General features: G+C 44.9%; 1 protein-coding gene across 1 annotated transcript in view; it reads left to right on the top strand.

The window, feature by feature from the left end:
* Nucleotides 1-19,082, top strand: part of LOC139411884 (extracellular matrix organizing protein FRAS1-like) — a 295,297-nt gene that overhangs the window by 143,633 nt on the left and 132,582 nt on the right. The window contains exons 19-24 of the mRNA XM_071158633.1: nt 2,195-2,338; nt 9,165-9,320; nt 11,243-11,389; nt 11,497-11,643; nt 14,971-15,111; nt 16,850-16,990. Of these exons, the coding sequence (XP_071014734.1) occupies nt 2,195-2,338; nt 9,165-9,320; nt 11,243-11,389; nt 11,497-11,643; nt 14,971-15,111; nt 16,850-16,990 (876 nt within the window). The remainder of the gene's footprint in view (nt 1-2,194; nt 2,339-9,164; nt 9,321-11,242; nt 11,390-11,496; nt 11,644-14,970; nt 15,112-16,849; nt 16,991-19,082) is intronic.

Genomic DNA, 19,082 nt, shown 5'->3' with positions numbered 1-19,082 from the left:
GACGACATGCTATTCCCTATGTAGTGCACTACTTTTAACAGAGCCCTATGGAACCCTGTTCCCTATGTAGTGCACTACTTTTAACAGAGCCCTATGGAACCCTGTTCCCTATGTAGTGCACTACTTTTAACAGAGCCCTATGGAACCCTGTTCCCTATGTAGTGCACTACTTTTACCAGGGCGATATGGAACCCTGTTCCCTATATAGTGCACTACTTTTAACCAGAGCGATATGGGACCCTGTTCCCTATATAGTGCACTACTTTTAACAGAGCCCTATGGAACCCTGTTCCCTATATAGTACACTACTTTTAACAGAGCCCTATGGAACCCTGTTCCCTATATAGTGCACTACTTTTAACCAGAGCGATATGGGAGCTGAATAGGGTGTCATTTGGAACACAGACAAAGTCACAGTCCGGTGCTGTAACAGCTTTCTCCTAAGACTCTTCAATTTAATTATATTAACAGAAGGCTGCAATGTGGAGTCACTTCAATCTGCAACACATTAGCAAAGCCTTGTTTGCCATCTCAAACCTAATTTGACCCTCCTGCGAACTGTCTTATATCTGCTTAATATCTCTGCTGTCTGTCCTCTACGGATGGGAAGGTTTATTGTCTCTGTTTTGGACAATAATAATTTTGGGAAATTTGAAGGAAACGATTGTATCTAGTTTTGCCTGGTTTTCTAAGCAACCAATTGTCTGACCAACCATCTGGTTATCGAATGGTTTCTGAGGTAGTAGGAATGACACCAGCAGATACTACTCCTCAAAGAGGGACCCGAATGATGCTCTTCCCGTTCACATGAGAATCCCTGAGGTCAAAACTCAGCTGCCATCCACTACTGTTGTGCCCTTGAGCAAGGCACTTAACTTCTTGCGTCGAGCAATCCCGTATCCGGGAGCGTAATCATAGCCTCAAGCTCATTACCATAACGCAACGTTAACTATTTATGAAAATCTCAAATGAAATGAAATAAATATATTCACTCACAAGCTTAGCCTTTTGTTAACAACACTGTCATCTCAGATTTTCAAAATATGCTTTTCGACCATAGCTACACAAGCATTTGTGTAAGAGTATTGATAGCCTAGCATAGCATTTAGCCTAGCATTCAGCAGGCAACATTTTCACAAAAACAAGAAAAGCATTCAAATAAAATAATTTACCTTTGAAGAACTTCGGATGTTTTCAATGAGGAGACTCTCAGTTAGATAGCAAATGTTCAGTTTTTCCAAAAATATTATTTGTGTAGGAGAAATCGCTCCGTTTTTTTCATCACGTTTGGCTAAGAAAAAAATCAGAAAATTCAGTCATTACAACGCCAAACTTTTTTCCAAATTAACTCCATAATATCGATAGAAACATGGCAAACGTTGTTTAGAATCAATCCTCAAGGTGTTTTTCACGTATCTATTCGATGATAAATAATTTGTGGCAGTTGGGTTTCTCCTCGGAAGCAAATGGAAAAATACACGCAGCTGGAGATTACGCAATAATTTCGACGGAGGACACCAAGCGAGCACCTGTGACACCTGTGACAAATACGTCACAATGCTGCAGACACCTTGGGGAAACGACAGAAAGTGTAGGCTCATTCCTGGCGTATTCACAGCCAAATAAGGAGACATTGGAACACAGCGCCTTCAAAATCTGGGGCATTTCCTGTTTGAAATGTCATCTTGGTTTCGCCTGTAGCATCAGTTGTGTGGCACTCGCAGATAATATCTTTGCAGTTTTGGAAATGTCAGAGTGTTTTCTTTCCAAAGCTGTCAATTATATGCATAGTCGAGCATCTTTTCGTGTCAAAATATCTTGTTTAAAACGGGAACGTTTTTTTATCCCAAAATTAAAAGAGCGCCCCCTATATCGAAGAAGTAAACCTCTAAACGGCTCTAGCGGCTCTAGCGGCTCTAAACAGCTCTAACGGCTCTAATGGCCGTTAGCGGCTCTAACGGCTCTAATGGCTCTACTGGCTCTAAACGTCTCTAACGGCTCTAACGGCTCTAACGGCTCTAGCGGCTCTAGTGGCTCTAACGACTCTAACAGCTCTAGCCAGGTGGCTGATAAAATACAAAATACAATAAAATAGATATAAATTAATAATAAATAAAAATCAATACAGTCATTGACCTTTGACCTTTGGATGATGATACACTATTGTTAACCTATACCCCAAACCCCCCCCCAGGGTGCCACCCGTCCTGCCAGGAGTGTTCAGGTACATCCCAGGCTGACTGTGCGTCCTGCCCCCCCCTGGCCATCTTCAACAACGGCTACTGCAGGACTAGCTGTCCAGTTGGACTGTTCTTACACCCCCAAGGATTCTGCCAGGGTGAGTAGTACGTGTGTGTGTGTGTGTGTGTTGACACTGTATCAATCATTGTCTGAAGGAGTTTGGCTTTTAGGTGAATCTTTTTCTAAGCAATTATTAAGAAGTTGAAAACAATCCCCTGGAAAAATCTCAGTTTAGGAAACTTTTACGGAGAAGTTGACTGTTTGTGATGATCAAAGTTATTTCTATTTCAGTAAACATAGACAATATTCACGGTCCCTTGTCATTATTTTGGTAAAGAAAGTCAACTATACTAAACAAAAAATATATAAACACAACATGCAACTATTTACAAGATTCTACTGATAATAGAAGAAAATTAGTCAGTTGAAAAAAAAATTCATTATGCCCTAATCTATGGATTTCACATGACTGGGCAGGGGCCGCAGCCATGGGTGGGCCTGGCTCCCCAGTGGGTGGGCCTTTGCCCTCCCAGGCCAATCAGGCCCAGCCAATCAGAATGAGTTTTTCCTCCACAAAAGGGCTTTATTACAGACAGAAATACTCCTCAGCAGCAGCCCCCCCCCCCCCCCCCCCCCCCCCCCCCCCCAGGTGAAGAAGCCAGATGTGGAGGTCCTGGACTGGTACGGCTAGATTATCTTGGCAAATGAGAAATGCTCACTAACATGGTAATGTAAACAAGAATTTGAGAGAAAAAAAAGCTTTTTGTGTATATTTCATTCAGTATACGTTATACCCAGATGAATTGTCTGTTTAAACTTATCACCGTTTCTCTGTTGTCAATTTGAGTCCCATCTGAACGTCCCGGTACAGAAACGTTCTCCCGTTAGGAACCGACCACTTTCCATGTGTGTTGGTGTGTGCATGAGGGCATGCGTGTGAATGTGGGTGGAAATGTGAGCAAAAAAAAAAAACCACAGATTTTTAATTACGTTTTATGATTATGGTCCCACTGTTTTCCTTCTGACATGAAATTGAAACAGTTGAGTTATCACCCCCCTCCTCTCATCTCTCTCTGTTCTCCTCCACTCAGCCAAACTGCGTTCAATAAAAGATGCCTGCTGGCATTTCTAGGGCACAGAGAGACTGCGTTCATCTTTTCTGCATGGCCAGACACTCATATCAGCACCCTCCCTGCTGACATATAACTTTCCCACAACTCTATCTTTTTATCTACAGTCTCTCTCTCTCTCTCTCTCTCTCTCTCTCTCTCTCTCTCTCTCTCTCTCTCTCTCTCTCTCTCTCTCTCTCTCTCTCTCTCTCTCTCTCTCTCTCTCTCTCTCTCTCTCTCTCTCTCTCTGTCTCTCTCTCTGTCTCTCTCTCTCTCTTTCTCTCTCACTCTCTCTCTCTCTCTCTCTCTTTCTCTCTCTCTCTCTCTTTCCCTCCTTCTCTCTCCCTTTTAAAGGGTCCCATCTGAACTTCAAGATTTAGGTCATTTTCAAGATTTAGGTCATTTTTGTCAGATCAACCATCTAGGTAAAGTGGCTCAGAGCCATTTCATTATTGAACGGAGCCATTTTATTATTGAACAGAGCCATTTTATTATTGAACCTAGCCTTTTTCATATTGAACAGAGCCTTTTTATTATTTTCAAGAACAATTTTATTATTAAACAGAGCAATTTTATTATTGAACAGAGACATTTTCTTATTGAACAGAGACATTTTTTTTTGAACAGAGACATTTTCTTTTTGAACAGAGCCTATCAGTGGGGGTTTCCATCTTCTACTTCTATCTGCATAGCGGAAGGTGTATTTCTGAGTTATAATATACAGTTTCATGCTGCCTCTGGGAACAGAAATGTCCTTTGTCTTAAACTCACACTGTAATGGAAATATGAATTCTATAGACAAGCATACATATGGCCTATTAGTGAAAAAATTAAATGGCATCCATCCTTCTAGTAGATTTATAATGTAGAAGCTTTATGGAAGGATATAGTTTAAGAACATTTGCACTGAAAAGACAAACCTACACACTAGGCATCTTAATTACGTTGTTTCTGATGGCATCTCTAAGGAAAAGGTGTTCCACAAGGCTCTATTCCTACCCCAGTCTAATTTATACATCTCTCTCTTTGCTATCTTCTCTCTCCCTTTCCAAGGTGAGCCTGAATCTGACTGATATTGTGGTTAACCCGGATCGTTTAATATTTAAAGTATCAAGCAGGCCCTCCTGTGTATCTGGTGCTAAATCTTTCATCAGACCTCTCTTTCATCAGACCTCTCATCTGCGGAAACAGAATGAGCCAGCAGAGACTCAGGCTAATTACAGGCATATATAAAACCTCAGCTCTGTATCCCTCCTTAACCTGATCTCTCTGTGGTGCTAAATCTTTCATCAGACCTCTCTTTCATCAGACCTCTCATCTACGGAAACAGAATGAGCCAGCAGAGACTCAGGCTAATTACAGGCATATATAAAACCTCATCTCTGTATCCCTCCTTAACCTGATCTCTCTGTGTCTCTCTGTATCTCGTTGTATCTCTCTATCTCTCTGTCTATCTCTCTGTCAATCTCTCTGTATCTCTCTCTCTCTCTCTGTCTATCTATCTCTCTGGCTATCTATCTATCTATCTATCTATTTATCTATCTATCTATCTATCTATCTATCTATCTATCTATCTATCTATCTATCTATCTATCTATCTATCTATCTATCTATCTATCTATCTATCTATCTATCTATCTATCTCTCTCTCTCTCTCTCTCTACACTGCACTGGTATGTGGACACCTGCTCGTCAAACGTCTCATTCCGAAATCATGGGCATTAATATGGAGTTGGTCCCCCCTTTGCTGCTAAAACAGCCTCCACTCTTCTGGGAAGGCTTTCCACTAGCTGATGGAACATTGCTGCGGGGACTTGCTTCCATTCAGTCACAAGAGCATTAGTGAGGTCGGGCACTGATGTTGGGCGATTAGGCCTGGCTCGCAGTCGGCGTTCCAATTCATCCCAAAGGTGTTTGATCAAATTTCAAATTCAAATTTTATTGGTCACATACACATGGTTAGCAGTAGTTAACGCAAGTGTAGCGAAATGCTTGTGCTTCTAGTTCCGACAGTGCAGTAATATCTAGCATGTAATCTAACAAATTCACAACAACTACCTAAAACACACAAATGTAAAGGGATGGAATAAGAATATGTACATATAAATATATGGATGAACGATGGTGTAACGGATTTCCTCCTCTTCGTCTGAGGAGGAGTAAGGATCGGACCAAAGCGCAGCGTGGGAAGTGTTCATGATGATATTTAATTAAAACTCAGAACACTACAATAAATGACAAACACTCATACGGAAACAAACACCCACGAAACACAGGTGGGAAAAAAGCTACCTAAGTATGATTCTCAATCAGAGACAACTAACGACACCTGCCTCTGATTGAGAACCATACTAGGTCGAACACAGAAACCAAACATAGAAAAACACACAGACTGCCCACCCCAACTCACGCCCTGACCATACTAAATAAAGACAAAACAAAGGAAAATAAAGGTCAGAACGTGACAGTACCTCCCCCCCAAAGGTGCAGACTCCGGCCCCTGAACCTATAGGGGAGGGTCTGGGTGGGCGTCTGTCTGTGGTGGCGGCTCTGGCGCGGGACATGGACCCCACTTCACCACAGTTTTTGTCCGCCTCCTCAACCGCCCCCGTGGCCTCTTTACGAGCAGCGACCCTCGCCTGCCGACCTCCGACTGGGGACCCTAGCCATGGGTCCCGAATGGACGGGAGATTCCGGCAGCGCCCGACAGGCGGGAGATTCCGGGCAGCGCCGGACAGGCGGGAGACCAGGCAGTGTCAGAGGAAGGCCCTAACAATTGTGAAAGACTCCATCCACCCTAGTCATAGACTGTTCTCTCTGCTACCGCACGGCAAGCGGTACCCGGAGCGCCAAGTCTAGGTCCAAGAGGCTTCTAAACAGCTTCTATCCCTAAGCCATAAGACTCCTGAACATCTAATCAAATGGCTACCCAGACTATTTGCATTGTCCCCCCCCCCCCTTCTACACCACTGCCACTATTTGTTGTTATCATCTACGCATAGTCATTTTAATAACTCCACCTACATGTACATATTACCTCAATTACTTCGACTAACTGGTGCCCCCGCACATTGACTCTGTACAAGTACCCCCCCAGCCTCGCTATTGTTATTTTACTGCTGCTCTTTAATTACTTGTTACTTTTGTTTCTTATTGTTAGTTATATTTTTTTTAAACTGCATTGTTGGTTAAGGGCTTGTCAGTAAGCATTTTCACTGTAAGTTGTTGTTGTGTTCGGGGCATGTGACTAATAAAATTGAATTTGATTTTATCTAGAATTTTATGTTCCTTTTGATGACATAGAAGTCCGTTCTTGCGTTGTCTCCCAGCTCGCTCACACCGTGGTAGAAGTTACCTGTGGTGCTGATGTTTAGGCCGAGGTATGTATAGTTTTTTTGTGTGGAACAGTGTCTAGATGGAATTTGTATTTTTGGTCCTGGCGACGGGACCTTTTTTGAACACCATTATTTTGTCTTACTGAGATTTACTGTCTGTCGGGTCTGACAGAATCTGTGCAGAAGTCCCAAGTGTTGCTGTAGGCCCTCCTTGGTTGGGAACAGATCTAGTTGCTGCTGTAGGCCCTCCTTGGTTGGGAACAGATCTAGGTACTGCTGTAGGCCCTCCTTGGTTGGGGACAGAAGCACCAGATCATCAGCAAACAGTTGACATTTAACTTCAGATTCTAGTAGGGTGAGGCCGGGTGCTGCAGACTGTTCTAGTGCCCTCGCCAATTCGTTGATATATGTTGAAGAGGGTGGGGCTTAAGCTGCATCCCTGTCTCACCCCACGGCCCTGTGGGAAGGAATGTGTGTGTTTCATTCAGACCCTTGACTTTTTCCACATTTTGTTACGTTACAGCCTTATTCTAAAATGTATTAAATTGTTTATTTTCCTCATCAATCTGCACACATTACATCCTACTGACAAAGCAAAAATAGGTTTTTAGAATTTTTTGCAAATGTATAAAAAATAAAACCTGAAATGTCACATTTCTGTAATTATTCAGACCCTTTTCTCACTACTTTGTTGAAGCGACTTTGGCAGCGATTACACCCTCCAGTCTTCTTGGGTATGACGTTGCATGCTTGGCACACCTGTATTTGGGGTGTTTCCCCCATTCCCATTCATTCGACCTCATGGCTTGGTTTTTTCTCTGATAAGCACTGTCCACTGTGGGACCATATATATAGACACATGTGAACCTTTCCAAATCATGTCCATTAAATTGGATTTAGCACAGGTGGACTCCAATCAAGTTGTAGAAACATCTCAAGGATGATCAATGGAAACAGGATGCACCTGAGCTCCATTTATTTAGAATCTCATAGGATTCTGTTTTCATATTTCTGTTTTCTATGTTTAATACACAGCTACAATTTCTAAAAAAAAAGCTGTTTTCTATTTGTCATTATGGGGTATTGTGTTGTCATTATGGGGTATTGTGATGTCATTATGGGGTATTGTGATGTCATTATGGGGTATTGTGATGTCATTATGGGGTATTGTGTAGATTGCTGAGGGCACATTTTTTCATTCATTTTAGAATTTTAGATTTTGCTGTGATCGGATAGGGGTGTCAGTGAGCTGTGAACGCTCTGAGAGACTCTGGGCTGAGGTCAGTGATAAAGTAGTCTACAGTACAACTGCCAAGAGATGAGCTATAGGTGTAATTACCGTAGGAGTCCCCTTGAAGCCTACCTACCATGTAAATAAACAGCGCGCGACAGAGCTGCAGGAGTTGTGACCCGTTTTTGTTGGTTATGTTGTCGTAATTGTGCCTAGGGGGGCATATGGGGGAGGGAATGCTGTCACCTCCAGGCAGGTGTTTGTCCCCCTGTGTGCTGAGGGTGTCAGGTTCTTGTCCAGTTCTGGCATTTAGGTCGCCACAGACTAGTACTTGTCTCTGGGCCTGGAAATGATTGATTTCCTGGAGGGAGAAGCCGTCTCTCTCTTTCTCTCTCTCTCTCTCTCTCTCTCTCTCTCTCTCTCTCTCTCTCTGTCCCCCTCTCTCTCTCTCTCTCTCTGTCCCTCTCTCTCTCTCTCTGTCTCTCTCTCTCGCTCTCTCTCTGTCCCCCCCTCTCTCTCTCTCTCTCTCTCTCTCTCTCTCTCTCTGTCCCTCTCTCTCTCTCTCTCTCTCTCTCTCAGTCCCTCTCTCTCTCTGTCTCTGTCTCTCTCTCTCTCTCTCTCTCTCTCTCTCTGTCCCTCTCTCTCTCTCAGTCCCTCTCTCTCTCTCTCTCTCTGTCCCTCTCTCTCTCTCAGTCCCTCTCTCTCTCTCTCTCTCTGTCCCTCGCTCTCTCTCTCTCAAGGTGTCTGCCAGCCTGCGACAGCAGCCAGCTACACCATCAGATAACAGATAGATAACAGATAGATAGGGAAGGGTGGAACAAGTCATTATTCTACCCATAGAGATATATAGAAGGTACACTCTTTTATGTGGTCTACGAACAGTTACAGGTACACTCTTTTTGAATCTCTATGGTTTCCCATAAAACATGGTCTACGGACAGTTTAGCATCTAACCCTAATGGTTAAGGTTAGGATACAGGGAGGTTCTATAACTCTAATGGTTAGGATACAGGGAGGTTCTATAACCCTAATGGTTAGGATACAGGGAGGTTCTATAACCTGAATGGTTAAGGTTAGGATACAGGGAGGTTCTATAACCCTAATGGTTAGGATACAGGGAGGTTCTATAACCCTAATGGTTAAGGTTAGGATACAGGGAGGTTAAACTGACACCAGATCGGTGTGTACGCGCAATGTCTACTCGAAGTTGCTGTGTGTGACCTTTGCCCTCTCTCTCTCTGTTCCCAGAATGCAGCAGTAATTGCCAGGGCTGTGTGGCAGACCTCCAGACGGGCACGGGCAGTGTGTGTCTGTGGTGTAAGATTGCTAGGACCCTGTTGCTGGGAGACCACTGTGTCACCCACTGTCCCCAAGGTCACTACCCCTGGCACGGAGCCTGTAAGAGTACGTTTACACACACACACACAAACACACACACACACACACACACACACACACACACACACGTTGGTTTAACCATCCAAGTGGGGTCCAAAGCTTTTATTCATTTTCCAAATCCTATTTTCCCTAAACCCTAAAACTAAACCCAACCCTAACCTCTAATCGCTTACCCCTAACCCCAAACCTAACCTCTAAGCCTAAAACGAAACCCAACCCTAACCTCTAACCCCTAAACCCCAAACTAACCCTAAAACTAAACACAACCCTAACGTCTAATGCCGAAACCCCAACCCCCTAACCCCTTTCCCTAACCCCTAACCCCTAAGCCTAAAACTAAACCCAACCCTAACCTCTGACCCCTACCTGTTGCCACAAAAACCATTCTAAATACAACCCATATTTATGTTGAATTATTTTCAGTTTTGTTCTTTAGTTATTTCCACATCGTTACAACACAGTAAATAGACATATTATGGCGTTTGAAATGTCTCCCTTCCTTTCTGTTTACCTTTCAGGGACAGAGAGGGAGGGAGAAAGAGGGGGGTAGAGAGAGAGGATGAGGGAAAGAGATGGAGCGGTGGAGAGAGTGAGAGAGGTGGAGAGAGAGAGAGAGAGAAGTGGAGGGAGAGGGAGGGAGAGATGGAGGGAGGGAGAGAGAGAGTAAGAGAGAGAGATGAAGAGAAGGAAAGAGATGGAGGGAGGGGGGGGAGAGGGGGGTAGAGCGAGAGAGAGGTAGAAAGAGGGGGGTAGGAAAGAGGATGAGGGAAAGAGGGAGCGATGGAGAGAGTGAGAGAGGTGGAGAGAGAGAGAGAGAAGTGGAGGGAGAGGGAGGGAGAGATGGAGGGAGGGGGAGAGAGAGGGAGGGAGAGAGAGAGAGGTGGAGGGAGCGAGGGGTTGAGGATAAAGAGAGTGTGAGAGTGAGAGAGAGAGAGAGAGAGAGAGAGAGAGAGAGAGAGAGAGAGAGAGAGGGGGATGAGAGAGAGAGAGAGGGATGAGAGAGAGAGAGAGAGAGAGAGAGAGAGAGAGAGAGATGAGAGAACAAGAGAGAGAGAGAGACAGAGAGAGAGAGAGAGAGAGGGAGACTTATTTCCCTTTATCTGTTTTTATGATGTTCTGTCTGTAGGATATTTGTCTCAGGGTGACAGCAGTTTCTAAAACACAACATCTTATTTACCACAGAACAAAGGCCACTGTTGTGTGAGAACATTTGTTAACAAGGGAAGGACTTGTCAGAAGAGATGACAGAATGTTTTAGTGTTGCCAGAGACATACACCAAAGACAATAGTGTAGGTGGAGAGAAACAATATTAAGCATTTTGATAATGCCTTCCTCCCTGTATTGATTCAAGCGAGAATTTTATTTCCTTCACGTCGATTGTGATTCAACTGTCACATTATTCATCTTATTATCACATAATTGATAGCCTGGGGAGGTCTTCTACATTTTCCCTTGACCTTAAGAAATTATTCGATTTTTATATGCATTTAATTGTGCTTTAAATCTCGCAAAAAGCACAAAATATTACACATTTGTCTGCATGGTTTAATGATATTGATTATGGAAGTGAAATCATGTCTTGCCTAGTCTTCTACATTTTCCCTTGACCTTAAGAAATTATTCGATTTTTATATGCATTTAATTGTGCTTTAAATCTCGCAAAAAGCACAAAATATTACACATTTGTCTGCATGGTTTAATGATATTGATTATGGAAGTGAAATCATGTCTTGCCTAGTCTGGGGAGAAATTGTTTTGTTGTTGATATTGATTATGGAAGTGAAATCATGTCTTGCCTAGTCTGGGGAGAAACTGTTTTGTTGTTGATATTGATTATGGAAGTGAAATCATGTCTTGCCTAGTCTGGGGAGAAACTGTTTTGTTGTTGATATTGTTCATACAGTTGTATTTCTGTTTTATCTCCCAGGATGCCATGTTTCCTGTGAGGGTTGCAGTGGGGAGTGGCCTCTGTCCTGTACCTCCTGTCCCTCCCCCAGCGTTCTACTGACCTCAGGGCTCTGTGGCCCCGCCTGCCCCTTGGGTTACTATGCCGACAGAGACAGACGCTGCAGAGGTAAGTCGTACACCTAGACTCTACAGCTATCATTGTTTATTGCCCCAATGTCTGCTGAGATTTTTTTGAACCCTCTCTTTATCTCCTGACATTGTGTCATTATGCAGCCTGTGACGGTCAGTGTCTGTCCTGTGAGCTGAGCGGCGTGTGTACGGCGTGCCGTGACCCGGGAAAGGTTCTGCTGTTTGGAGAGTGCCGGTATGAGAGCTGTGCCTACCAGTACTACCTCAACACCACCACGCGCACCTGCAGAGGTAACACACACACATACACACACACATACACACACATACACATACACACACACACACACACACACACACACACAGACACACAGATACACACACACACACACACAGATACACACAGATACACACACACACACATACACACACACACACACACAGATACACACAGATACACACACACAGATACACACACACACACAGATTCACACACACACACAGATACACACACACACACACAGATACACACACACACACACACACACACACACACACCTACGATACAGAGTACCGTGGAGAGAGGTGTGTGTGTGTAAGAACAGCTTGCTACCATCTCAGCAGCCAGTCAGTCAATAGAACTGTCTAGTACCACTCTACTCTGCACGGCGTTGCATTCTGGGAAAATCCCCCTGAATCCTGGGTGAACCTAGTGATGTAGGCGAGGTAGCGAGACTGTGCAGCGTTGCATTCTGGGAAAATCCCCCTGAATCCTGGGTGAACCTAGAGATTTAGGTGAGGTAGCGAGACTGTTCATTGTTGCATTCTGGGAAAATCCCCCTGAATCCTGGGTGAACCTAGTGATGTAGGCCAGGCAGCAGAGACTGTGCAGCGTTGCATTCTGGGAAAATACCTGAGAAATCCTGGGTGAACCTAGTGATGTAGGCGAGGTAGCGAGACTGTGCAGCGTTGCATTCTGGGAAAATCCGCATTAGCCTAATGCCTGTTGCTGTTAGAGCTGTTGATGTTTGCTGCTCTGCCAGTCTTCCTGAGTAGGTAATGGGATAATCAGATCAAATTTTATTTGTCACATGCTTCATAAAAAAAGACTTAACTGTGAATGTATTTATTGCGGGCCATTCCAAACAATGCAAAGAGAAACATTTGTTTTTGAGAAAAATAATAACACGAGTAATGAATACACGATGACTTTAACTTTGCTATGTACACCGGGGTACCAGTACCGAGTCGATGTGAAGGGTTACGAGGTAATTGAGGTAGATATGTAGCTAGGGGTAAAGTGACTAGTAGGCAGCAGGATAGATAATAAACAGTAACAGCAGTGAGATGAGTCAAAAGAGTTGGCGCAAAAAGGTCAGTGCAGATGGTCCGGGTAACTAGTTATCAGTCTTATGGCTGTTCAGGGACCTGTTGGTTCCAGACCGCTCGCCATACAGTCTTATGGCTTGGGGGGTAGAATCTGTTCAGGGTCCTGTTGGTTCCAGACCGCTCGCCGTACAGTCTTATGGCTTGGGGGGTAGAATCTGTTCAGGGTCCTGTTGGTTCCAGACCGATCGCCATACAGTCTTATGGCTTGGGGGGTAGAATCTGTTCAGGGACCTGTTGGTTCCAGACCGCTCGCCATACAGTCTTATGGCTTGGGGGGTAGAATCTGTTCAGGGTCCTGTTGGTTCCAGACCGATCGCCATACAGTCTTATGGCTTGGGGGGTAGAATCTGTTCAGGGTCCTGTTGGTTCCAGACCGCTCGCCGTACAGTCTTATGGCTTGGGGGGTAGAATCTGTTCAGGGTCCTGTTGGTTCCAGACCGCTCGCCATACAGTCTTATGGCTTGGGGGGTAGAATCTGTTCAGGGTCCTGTTGGTTCCAGACCGATCGCCATACAGTCATATGGCTTGGGGGGTAGAATCTGTTCAGGGTCCTGTTGGTTCCAGACCGCTCGCCGTACAGTCTAATGGCTTGGGGGATAGAATCTGTTCAGGGTCCTGTTGGTTCCAGACCGCTCGCCGTACAGTCTTATGGCTTGGGGGGTAGAATCTGTTCAGGGTCCGGTTGGTTCCAGACTTGGTGTTTCAGTTTCGCTTGCCGTGCGGTAACGGAGAGAACAGTCTATGTGGTTTGACTCTTTGACAATTGTTAGGGCCTTCCTCTGACACCGCCTGGTATAGAGTTCTTGGAAGGCAGGGAGCTTGGCCCCAGTGATGTACTGGGCCTTACGCGCTATCCTCTGTAGCGCCTTGCGGTTGGATGCCTAGTAGTTGTCATACCAAGCAGGTGATGCAGCCAGTCAAGATGCTCTCAATGGTGCAGCTGTAGAACTGATTGAGGATCTTAGGGCTCATGACAAATCTTTTCAGCCTCCTGAGGGGAAAGAGGCGTTGTTGTGCCCTCTTCACGACTGTGTTGGTGTGTGTGGACCATGATAGATCCTTAGTGATGTGGACACCAATGAACTTGAAGCTCTCGACCCGCATCCTCTACAGCCTCGTTGATGTGAATGGAGGCGTGGCTCGGCCCTCCGTTTCCTGTAGTCCACGATATGCTCCTTTGTGTTGCTGACGTTGGGCGAGAGGTTGTTGTCTTGGCAACACTGCCAGGTTTTTGACCTCCTCCCTATAGGCTGTCTAGTCGTCGTCGATGATCAGGTGATCTACCACTGTCATGTCGTCAGCAAACGTAATGATGGTGTGGGAGTTGTGCCTGGCCTCGCAGTCGTGGGTGAACAGGGAGTACAGGAGAAGACTAACCAGATGGCAGATGTGTTTTTGCCTACCCTCGTAACCTGGGAGCGACCCGTCAGGAAGTCCAGGATCCAGTTGCAGAAGTAGGTGTTCAGTCCCAGGGTCCTGCGCTTAGTGATGAGCTTGGAGGGCACTATGGTGTTGAACGCTGATCTGAAGTCGATAAACAGCATTCTCACGTAGGTGTTCCTCTCGTCTAGGTGGGAAAGGGCAGTGTGGAGTGTAATAGAGATTGTGTCGTCTGTGGATCTGAAGGCAGGGGGGGTTATGGGAATTTAAGTGGGTCCAGGTGGTCTGGGATAATGTAGTGGTGTTATTTCTAGTGGTGTTATATCTAGTGGTGTTATATCTAGTGGTGTTATATCTAATGGTGTAATATCTAGTGGTGTTATATCTAGTGGTGTTATATCTAGAGGTGTTATATCTAGAGGTGTTATATCTAGTGGTGTTATATCTAGTGGTGTTATATCTAGTGGTGTTATATCTAATGGTGTTATATCTAATGGTGTTATATCTAGTGGTGTTATATCTAGTGGTGTTATATCTAGTGGTTTATAGGTGATGGTGTTATATCTAGTGGTGTTATATCTAGTGGTGTTATATCTAGTGGTGTTATATATATCCCTCCTTCCAGAGTGTGATTCTCTATCTCCCTCCCTCTTCCAGAGTGTGATTCTCTCTCTCCGTCCCTCTTCCAGAGTGTGATTCTCTCTCTCCGTCCCTCTTCCAGAGTGTGATTCTCTCTCTCCCTCCCTCTTCCAGAGTGTGATTCTCTCTCTCCCTCCCTCTTCAAGAGTGTGATTCTCTCTCCCTCCCTCCTTCCAGAGTGTGATTCTCTCCCTCCCTCCCTCCTTCCAGAGTGTGACTGGAGCTGTAATGAGTGTAAGGGTCCTCTGCGTACTGACTGCCTGCAGTGTATGGAGGGACATGTTCTGCAGGACGGACTCTGTGTCCAGGGCTGCTCCTCAGGGTCCTACCAGGATGGAGAGAGATGCCTCAGTACGTGCCTGAATAGAATGATCATTTCACTTTTTATTAAATGTTTGTCATTGAATGTTCTAAGCCGGTTATACCTTCTAACATATAATGTCTGTTTCTCATCCCCCACCCTCTCTCTCTCTCTCTCTCTCTCTCGTTTCTCATCTCTCCCCCCCCCCCTCTCTCGTTTCTCATCTCCCCCCCCCTATCTCTCTCGTTTCTCATCTCCCCCCCCTCTCTCTCGTTTCTCATCTCTGCCCCCCCCAACTCTCTCTCTCTCTCTCTCTCTCTCGTTTCTCGTCTCTCTCTCTCGTTTCTTGTCTCCCCCTAACTCTCTCTCTCTCGTTTCTCATCCCCCCCTCTTTCTCTCTCTCTCGTTTCTCGTCTCTCCCCCCTCCCCCCCCTCTCTCTCTCTCTCGTTTCTCATCTCCCCCCCTCTCTCTCTCTCTCTCTCTCTCGTTTCTCGTCTCCCCCCAACTCTCTCTCTCCTTTCTCATCCCCCACCCTCTCTCTTGCTTCTCATCTCCCCCCTCTCTCTCCCCCTCGTTTCTCATCTCCCCTCCCTAACTCTCTCTCTCTCGTTTCTCATCCCCCACCCTCTCTCTCGTTTCTCATCTCCCCCCTCTCTCTCTCTCGTTTCTCATCCCCCACCCTCTCTCGTTTCTCATCCCCCACCCTCTCTCTCCCACTCGTTTCTCGTCCCCCCCCTAACTCTCTCTCTCTCGTTTCTCATCCCCCACCCTCTCTCTCGTTTCTCATCTCCCCCCTCTCTCTCTCTCGTTTCTCATCCCCCACCCTCTCTCTCGTTTCTCGTTCCCCCCCTCTCTCTCTCTCTCGTTTCTCATCCCCCACCCTCTCTCTTGTTTCTCGTCCCCCCCTCTCTCTCGCTCTCGTTTCTCATCCCCCACTCTCTCTCTTGTTTCTCATCCCCCACCCTCTTTCTCATCTCCCCCCTCTCTCTCCCTTGTTTCTCGTCTCCCCCCTAACTCTCTCTCTCTCGTGTCTCATCCCCCACCCTCTCTCTCGTTTCTCGTCTCTCTCTCCACCCCTCTCTCTCCACCCCTCTCTCTCGTTCTTCATCTCCCCCCTCTCTCTCTCTCGTTTCTCATCCCCCACCCTCTCTTGTTTCTCATCCCCCACCCTCTCTCTCGTTTCTCATCCCCCACCCTCTCTCTCATTTCTCATCCCCCACCCTCTCTCTCGTTTCTCATCCCCCACCCTCTCTCTCGTTTCTCATCCCCCACCCTCTCTCTCCCACTCGTTTCTCGTCCCCCCCCTAACTCTCTCTCTCTCGTTTCTCATCCCCCACCCTCTCTCTCGTTTCTCATCTCCCCCCTCTCTCTCTCTCGTTTCTCATCCCCCACCCTCTCTCTCGTTTCTCGTTCCCCCCCCTCTCTCTCTCTCTTGTTTCTCATCCCCCACCCTCTCTCTGGTTTCTCGTCCCCCCCTCTCTCTCTCTCGTTTCTCATCCCCCACTCTCTGTCTCGTTTCTCATCCCCCACCCTCTTTCTCATCTCCCCCCCTCTCTCTCCCTTGTTTCTCGTCTCCCCCCTAACTCTCTCTCTCTCGTGTCTCATCCCCCACCCTCTCTCTCGTTTCTCGTCTCTCTCTCCACCCCTCTCTCTCCACCCCTCTCTCTCGTTCCCCCCCACCCTCTCTCTCGGTCTTTCTCTCGTTTCTCGTCTCTCGTCTCTCACTCTCGTCTCTCACTCTCGTCTATCTCTCTCGCTCTCTTTGGCTCTCTATCTGTCTGTGCCAGGTTGTGATGAGCAGTGTGAGGGATGCCAGGGCCCAGGTCAGTGTGGGCGGTGCCAGCCTCCCTATGCCACCCTGCGGGGTCGCTGTGTGCTGGAGTGTGGAAGGAACTACTTTCTGGACTCCTCTCTACAGTTTTGTACATGTAAGAAAAACAAATAGATGAATCGGGTTTCAGATCGGGGTATTTGGAAATAGCAATACGTTTGAACATTTGTAGGGACTTTTTAAGTTACTACCTGCGGTAAACTTGTGGAGTATGTTAGCAGATAAAGCAGACCCAGATTCTTCATTTTTCACCTGTTTATATTATTTTACATTATGAAGCTTACCGTAGTTTCCCAGAACAGTTGAGCGTGTTTGTAAATCGTACAACAGGAGAAAGCGGGTGGAGCGGGAGGTGAGACCAGCTGTGTATATGATTTAACATTCTAGTTATTTAAGGATGAATTAATAATAATAAAAAATGTTAAAAAATGACATCTGGTACCTCTAAACAATGGCATTCAGAAAGTATTCAGACCCTCTGACTTTTTCCACATTTTGTTACGTTACAGCCTCATTCTAAAATATATATACTTTTTGATTCCCTCATCAATCTACAAACAATACCCCAATATGACATCACAATACCCCCGAAATGACATCACAATACCCCAAAATGACATCACAATACCCCCAATATGACATCACAATACCCCCAATATGACATCACAATACCCCCAATATGACATCTCATAACCCTATAATGACATCACAATACCCCCAATATGACATCACAATACCCCCAATATGACATCACAATACCCCCAATATGACATCTCATAACCCTATAATGACATCACAATACCCCCAATATGACATCTCATAACCCTATAATGACATCACAATACCCCCAATATGACATCTCATAACCCTATAATGAAATCACAATACCCCCAATATGACATCTCATAACCCTATAATGACATCGCAATACCCCCAATATGACATCTCATAACCCTATAATGACATCACAATACCCCCAATATGACATCTCATAACCCTATAATGACATCTCATAACCCTATAATGACATCTCATAACCCTATAATGACATCTCATAACCCTATAATGACATCTCATAACCCTATAATGACATCTCATAACCCTATAATGACATCTCATAACCCTAAAATGACATCTCATAACCCTATAATGACATCTCATAACCCTATAATGACATCTCATAACCCTATAATGACATCTCATAACCCTATAATGACATCTCATAACCCTATAATGACATCTCATAACCCTATAATGACATCTCATAACCCTATAATGACATCACAATACCCCAATATGACATCTCATAACCCTATAATGACATCTCATAACCCTATAATGACATCACAATACCCCGAAATGACATCTCATAACCCTATAATGACATCTCATAACCCTATAATGACATCTCATAACCCTATAATGACATCTCATAACCCTATAATGACATCTCATAACCCTATAATGACATCTCATAACCCTATAATGACATCTCATAACCCTATAATGACATCTCATAACCCTATAATGACATCTCATAACCCTATAATGACATCACAATACCCCAATATGACATCTCATAACCCTATAATGACATCTCATAACCCTATAATGACATCTCATAACCCTAAAATGACATCTCATAACCCTATAATGACATCTCATAACCGTATAATGACATCTCATAACCCTATAATGACATCTCATAACCCTATAATGACATCTCATAACCCTATAATGACATCACAATACCCCAATATGACATCTCATAACCCTATAATGACATCTCATAACCCTATAATGACATCACAATACCCCGAAATGACATCTCATAACCCTATAATGACATCTCATAACCCTATAATGACATCTCATAACCCTATAATGACATCTCATAACCCTATAATGACATCTCATAACCCTATAATGACATCTCATAACCCTATAATGACATCTCATAACCCTATAATGACATCTCATAACCCTATAATGACATCTCATAACCCTATAATGACAAAGCAAAAACTGTTATTTAGAAGAAAAGAAACAAGGTAATTATAAATTACAAATCTGATTTAATATCTGATTTACATACGTTTTCAGACCCTTTACTCAGTACTTTCTTGAAGCACCTTTGGCAGTGATTACAGCCTCGAGTCTTCTTGGGTATGACGCTACAAGTTTGGCAC

Source organism: Oncorhynchus clarkii, chromosome 6 (assembly GCF_045791955.1).
Source record: "Oncorhynchus clarkii lewisi isolate Uvic-CL-2024 chromosome 6, UVic_Ocla_1.0, whole genome shotgun sequence".
Lineage (NCBI taxonomy): Eukaryota > Metazoa > Chordata > Actinopteri > Salmoniformes > Salmonidae > Oncorhynchus > Oncorhynchus clarkii.
This window is presented reverse-complemented; position numbering and strand designations above follow the sequence as displayed.